Source organism: Anopheles coustani, chromosome 2, assembly GCF_943734705.1.
Source record: "Anopheles coustani chromosome 2, idAnoCousDA_361_x.2, whole genome shotgun sequence".
Taxonomy (NCBI): Eukaryota; Metazoa; Arthropoda; class Insecta; order Diptera; family Culicidae; genus Anopheles; species Anopheles coustani.
Window position 1 is genome coordinate 93,950,636 of NC_071289.1, and position 6,449 is coordinate 93,957,084.

A 6,449-nucleotide genomic window follows, 5' to 3' on the forward strand; every position below is an offset into this window, starting at 1 on the left:
GTTTTTGGATGGATAACATCGAAATACGCAGTGTCAAAGAAACTACCGCTTTTTGATAAACAAATCCTGTTGAAACTTCATTTCTTCATGAAGTTCTGTGAAGATTTGAGCTATATAATCTGTGTAGTTGATAAAAAAAACCATTTTTCCGCTAACACACTGATCAATAGCTTAACGAAACAGTGCTTATACTTTGCAAACGTTTTGAGTGCACTTCCGTTTTCAATAGCCCTCCGACATGTCTGATGAAAAAGCCATACCCAAAACAGATTACAAACTAGAGGCCGACTCGGAACTACGTTTTGAAATAGAAAATAAAAATGAAAAAGTAACTGTTGTGGTAAGTACCTTGCTACCTGAATCAGCTTCGCAGTGGAATATTGGTTACTGAGAACTGTTTTTCGTTGCAGCTTCTAAATGGACAAGCCGAGTTATTTGGCACCGAAGTGGTGGTTAAGAAACCGTACGAATTTGTGACGGGAGCGAAGGTGGCCATTTATACGTACCATGGTTGTACGTTAGAACTACGAGGTAAACCGGACGTAGCATACGTTGCAAAGGAAACGCCGATGGTGATGTACTTAAATGCAAACTCAGCACTGGAACATTTGCGAAACAAGGCGGAACAAGAAGACGCTCAAGGGCCGATCGTAATGGTGGTAGGACCGATGGACGTCGGTAAAACTACGCTCTGCCGTATATTTCTCAACTATGCTGTGCGCCTTGGTCGAAGACCGATCTTCGTAGATTTGGATGTAGGGCAAGGCGGTATTGCCATTCCTGGGACGATCGGAGCGTTGCTGGTGGAACGACCAGCACCAGTAGCGGAAGGATTTTCACAACAAGCCCCGCTCGTATACCATTATGGCCACAGCAGTCCTTCATCGAACAGTACATTCTACGATGTTCTCATATCCAAGCTTGCTGAGACTACATTGGAAAGACTGCAAGCGAACAAAAAGGCTAAATCGTCCGGAATGATCATCAACACCTGTGGCTGGGTAAAAGGATCCGGTTACTCGCATATCCTACACACAGTGTCGGCGTTCGAAGTGACCGCTATTTTCGTATTGGATCAGGAGCGCCTTTACAACGAACTGCTGCGAGATGTGAAACGCAGTGTGCAGGTGGTATTTTTACCAAAAAGTGGCGGTGTTGTGGAACGCACCAGATCGCAGCGCACGGAGGCACGAGATCAACGCATAAGGGAGTACTTCTATGGTTCCAAAATGCCACTGTTTCCTCATAGCTTCGATGTAAAGTTTGGAGACATTAAAATATTCAAAGTTGGTTCGCCGCCGCTGCCGGACTCGTGCCTTCCGTTGGGAATGAAAGCGGAAGACAACTACACGAAACTGGTCGCCGTTCAACCCGGTCCTCAGCTACTCCACCACATATTGGCAGTGAGCTTTGCGGAGAGTCCTGACGAGAACGTAATACAAACGAATGTGGCCGGTTTCATTTGCGTGACGAACGTAAATATGGATAAGCAAGTGCTAACTGTCTTATCACCTCAGCCTCGCCCACTGCCACAAACAATTTTACTTGTGTCCGATTTGCAGTTTATGGATAGTCACTAAAATAAAGACAACCCTTTTTATTAGCAACGATTGTGTTATCATACATTTAGAATCTTAGTGGTGGTCTCGTCTGACCAACTTCAAGCGAAGGATACCGTTCACGAAAGGCTTTTTTCATGGCTGTCACCCAATCTCCGTGTTCTAAAATAGATGCAATATGCTGATTCAATTTGCTTTGTTCGGCTCTAGCCTCTTCAATTGCTCCCCGTTTGATATCATCGATAATCTTTATAGCCACCTCGGGGCATATATTAAGCGTCGTCATAATGAAGCTATCAAAACCGGATGCAACGGCGCCGCAAAGGATTGTGTCAGCGCCAAGGAATATAGTACGTCCTTCCTTCAGACATGCGCTTCCTTGCTCCAGATCTCCGGATGTATATTTGATGCCGCAAAAGTTTTCAATTGCTGTTTCTGCCATGTTCAGGAACGTGGGCATGTGAACTGTAACCACAGAAATCTAAATTAATCCAATGGGAACAATACGTGGCATCTTCACTTACCGTGCACATCAGTAAACATCGGAATATGATAGTAGAAGAATGGCGTTGTTGGACAATGTTTTGCTACCTGTTTCAGGTATCCAACAAGGGTTTCGGAAGTTTTTGGCTTGAAATATAGTTCCGGAAGACACAGCACAGCGTCTACACCGATGCGTGATGCATGTTTGGCTAATTGCACAACATCCGGAAAAGGAGCACCACCGATCTGAACCATCATTGTGACCCCATGAGTTGAACAGGCTCGTTGCCAAGCCTCTGTAACCAACATCCGTTCGGAAGTGTTCAAAAGCATACCTTCTCCGGTGGTTCCGTTAACTAAGATTCCTTCAACGTGTTTAGTCTTTAGCATTTTTACGTACGGTTCAATGGCTTTAATGTTTAGTTCTCCACTGAAAAGGATATACGAAGCAATGAAAATTTGAGCAATGAATTCCCGACCCAGGAAGGTCGCTGAAGAGCGGTTAATATAGTCGCATTTTGTTTGTTAGTTAACTTACTTTTCATTTGAGTATGGAGTAAACACAGGGGCCATCAGTCCCTTAAAGTTGAAACTTTTCATTTCTTCGATTTTCACAACAATACGATTAAACACGACGACGAGCCTTTGCAGGAAGCAACATACAATACCTTTTAAAAGCAATGGAAACCAGCCACTATTCTTATAGCGCAGTCTTTATCTCGGTTATCTCCATGTTTACTATTCTCTGTTTGTATGAATTACTGTAACTTGCATGTAGCATTGATAACGAGCTCGGCCATACACCTAGGATTAATTAAATATAGCCATATTTTTTGCATAACAGATAGGAGCTCAAGATATCGCTACTGCAACTTAATACAATATTTTAACATGGTTTATAAAGCGAACAGAATTCACATGCCTAGCAGGCAATTTCAAAGTTATAAGTCAACACAGTAAAACGAATATCTTTGGTCAAAATAGAATATATAGATAGTCAATAGCTTTATTCTTTAAAATAATGTAATTAGTTCTTTCTCAGAGTAAATTCTTAACTGGAATTTGAATCCGTGCACCGTTGGTAACGGCTGGATCAAAAAATAAGAAAATGTCAGTTTTACTATCTTGAACATCAAGACCCAAATGCGAGTTGGCCTCCCAGGTGTCAGTTTACTATCTTGAACATCAATGTTGGCTACGGATTTGCTTCCCTGGTTCCGCTCTAGCTAGCCCTTTCGCAGACGCTTGTGTGTACGCAGTAGGCATAAGCTAAAGCGAGACGTACGGTTTTCGCGCCTCCAAAACCGATGTCGTTTCATCCGCTAGCCGTGCCAAAAGTCATTCGCTTGTGTGTTTCGTCGTGCGCTTGAGCTTTGTAAGTACTGCGTTAAAAATGGAATAATTGTGAGGTATTCGCAGTGAATTGATGTAAAACTGCTATTTTTCGAAGTAGCTCATCATCTCAGTTCAGCCAAGTGAAAATTTTGCTACTGTTAGTGACGAATTGAATAGTATTTTCGCGTGATACCAAGGACACCCATTGCCGGCTACGGCAGCACCGGGAAGTACTGCTTGCTGTCTGAGGCGGCATCTGCAGCGGCATCTGCAACGGCAGCAGTGTGTGATGGTGGAAGCGTAGAGAAGAAAGAATCCATTAAAGTCCCGTAGCAATCAGTTGCTGTTCGACCTGAACGTTTTCTCCAGTGCGTTGAGAATCGATGCACTCAAAGTAGCGCTGCAACATCTGGTGCTGGGGAGATTAATGGAAGCCTCTGTGGAAGCGCGGAAACAGAAGCGTGCTGCTAATTTTGACAGGCATTCGTCATTCACGTCGAAGCACATTCTTTCTGTACATACACTAGCGGCATCCTTTTGGCCTGGCTTATTCCGTTTATTCTAGCAACATTTCGTTACACATTAGAACATAAAAGCGTTCCTCAATGCAAGTACCAAATCTGTCAATAGAAAGGCGCCAAAAAAGCGAAGCTACGCCCGCAGTTAGCGTTTGATACAGTTTGCCTTTGTAGAATCAAGGAAAAGCAGAACAAAGGGGTAAAATATGGGAAAGAACGCGCTGTTCTAATACTCAGCATACTTTGATGAAAATGTTCGATTTCCATGTTGATCATTACAGTTGGCAAATTTATGGATCGGGCCTTGGAAATGAAGATGAAACTACTAAGAAGTTTTCATGTGATGTCATTGAGAACGCAAATTTAAGCAAACTTTGTAATAGCTCGGGAAAACAGAGCTGCTGTCAGCGCGGAGAAGTTTCTCGACGCAGCTTGTCAATACCGCATTTCTTCAAGATGGTTTGCTAGAAAATTACGCTTGCATTTACCTTTAAAAGAGCTGTGAAGAGATTATCTTCTATGATCTTTATATTGTAAGATTTTGCACCTCTCATGTCACTGGTTATTGTATGTGTGACTTTTAAGGTTATGGAATGTAAACATTTGTTTGGTCAAAGCTAACTTGAGTATATCTTTATTTTCCATTTCCTTCGAATCTATTCAGTTGTAGCCCTCAAAACGAACAGAAGTCATCTAGTGGAGTGTTCTGCTGAGCAGGAACGCAAAACATCGACTGAAGCAACGAATTTCTACAGTTTGTTGGAAAGGAGAGAGGCCAAGCCACAGCCAGCGAAACACGATTTCGGATCATCTGCAAATCATTGCATTCAATTCGCTCCAGTCGAACCAAACATTAAAAAATGGCAGAAGGAGACATGCCCACCTTCAAATGCGTGCTGGTAGGAGACGGTGGTACCGGCAAAACGACATTTGTCAAACGCCACATGACCGGTGAGTTTGAGAAAAAGTACGTCGCTACACTCGGCGTGGAGGTACATCCCCTCGTATTCCATACAAATCGTGGCGCCATTCGATTCAACGTATGGGATACGGCCGGTCAGGAAAAGTTTGGTGGCCTCCGCGATGGATACTATATTCAGGGACAATGTGCCATCATCATGTTTGACGTTACCTCTCGTGTGACGTACAAAAACGTACCCAACTGGCATCGAGATCTGGTCCGAGTGTGCGAGAATATCCCGATTGTCTTGTGCGGTAACAAGGTGGACATCAAAGACCGCAAAGTGAAAGCCAAATCTATCGTATTCCACCGGAAGAAGAACCTACAGGTAACGCAAAAAGCTGCTGCAAGCGTAACGTTAGACTTTTTCGACTCAATATGTCTTTCCTCCTTTTCAGTACTACGACATCTCCGCAAAGTCGAACTACAACTTCGAGAAACCGTTCCTGTGGTTGGCCCGCAAGCTGGTCGGTGATCCCAATCTCGAGTTTGTCGCAATGCCTGCTCTGCTCCCGCCGGAGGTGAAAATGGATAAGGATTGGCAGGTTCAAATTGAGAAAGATTTGGAGGAAGCACAGCATACCGCTCTCCCAGACGAAGACGAGGATTTGTAAGTTTGTTTACTTCGGTAAACGACTGCAGGTTTTTGCCCACACTCCATCTTGCAGGTGTCCACGGTTTTCAAAAGCTGCGGTTCAACTTCTACTTACAATTTTGTTAAAAGTTATTGCTGGACTATTGCTGCTAGAAAGCCATGGGCGCTTGCCGAAAACCTTTATCAATTATGTTTTTTTTTCTTGTAATTTGCTATACAAATTATATGATAATTACGGTGTGATTAAAAATTAACAATGGAGCGAAACAAATGCGGATTATTAATTGATGAGGTGAAGATCATAGTACTCAGATAATTTCATTCATGAAAGTATAATATGCGATGGTTTTGCCGTTCCGATCTGCAGTAGAAAACAAGAGGGGTGAAGAGTTCAAACTGACCAGCTTCAACTGTACTTGCGAAGCATACGTGTGTCATTGGAAAAGAAAGTTAAAAAGCGCCAAGGGATTGTTTTCAAATCTTTCGTAGTTAAAGGTATTTTCTGAGAAAAGTACATTATCGATGTTACGTTTCTTTTCTGCTGTTGGCTGCTCAGGGCCGTGGAGTGCATGCATATGCCACTATTTTCAGACTTTCCAATGCCATCCGATGTTAGGATTAAAGCATTACATAAATGAATTGTACTATGCGCTACTACTGGTGTTCTTTACCATGCCTGCTTCAATCCAGAATTCTACGTAAATGGATGTAATGATTTGTAATAGTTTCGATGATTGCGTCAAATGTTTACAGGCGTCAATCGTAACGAAGAAGAATGAAAAGCAATGAGCAAACAAAAAAAGAGTGAAGGAATAAAGAATAACGTATCGTAAAATCATTGCTTAACAAAATATAACAATTGAGCATGTTTGATGACAAAACAACAGGAATCTACAGTGTAGTTTATTGTGAGTGGTAAGACAAAACCGTTGGAATAATTTGAATAGTGTCGAACATATTTTGCCAGCACAAAGCTGCTGAATTCCTTAGCTCACTAG

General features: G+C 42.6%; 3 protein-coding genes across 3 annotated transcripts; 2 read left to right on the plus strand and 1 right to left on the minus strand.

Annotated features, from left to right (window-relative positions):
- The first annotated feature begins 142 nt into the window (after positions 1-142).
- Positions 143-1,580, plus strand: LOC131262244 (protein CLP1 homolog). Its single transcript, XM_058264208.1, has 2 exons — positions 143-340; positions 411-1,580. Exons 1-2 carry the CDS (start codon positions 239-241, stop codon positions 1,578-1,580), a joined length of 1,272 nt encoding a protein of 423 aa, XP_058120191.1. The 5' UTR covers positions 143-238.
- Positions 1,557-2,829, minus strand: LOC131262245 (N-acetylneuraminate lyase A-like). Its single transcript, XM_058264209.1, has 3 exons — positions 2,581-2,829; positions 2,084-2,472; positions 1,557-2,024 (listed from the first exon to the last, which is right to left on the minus strand). Exons 1-3 carry the CDS (start codon positions 2,640-2,642, stop codon positions 1,627-1,629), a joined length of 849 nt encoding a protein of 282 aa, XP_058120192.1. The 5' UTR covers positions 2,643-2,829; the 3' UTR covers positions 1,557-1,626.
- Positions 2,830-3,310: 481 nt separating this feature from the next.
- Positions 3,311-6,183, plus strand: LOC131266830 (GTP-binding nuclear protein Ran). Its single transcript, XM_058269486.1, has 3 exons — positions 3,311-3,417; positions 4,560-5,184; positions 5,255-6,183. The coding sequence occupies exons 2-3, from the start codon at positions 4,756-4,758 to the stop codon at positions 5,468-5,470; spliced, it is 645 nt and encodes a 214-aa protein (XP_058125469.1). The 5' UTR covers positions 3,311-3,417; positions 4,560-4,755; the 3' UTR covers positions 5,471-6,183.
- The last annotated feature ends 266 nt before the right edge of the window (positions 6,184-6,449 follow it).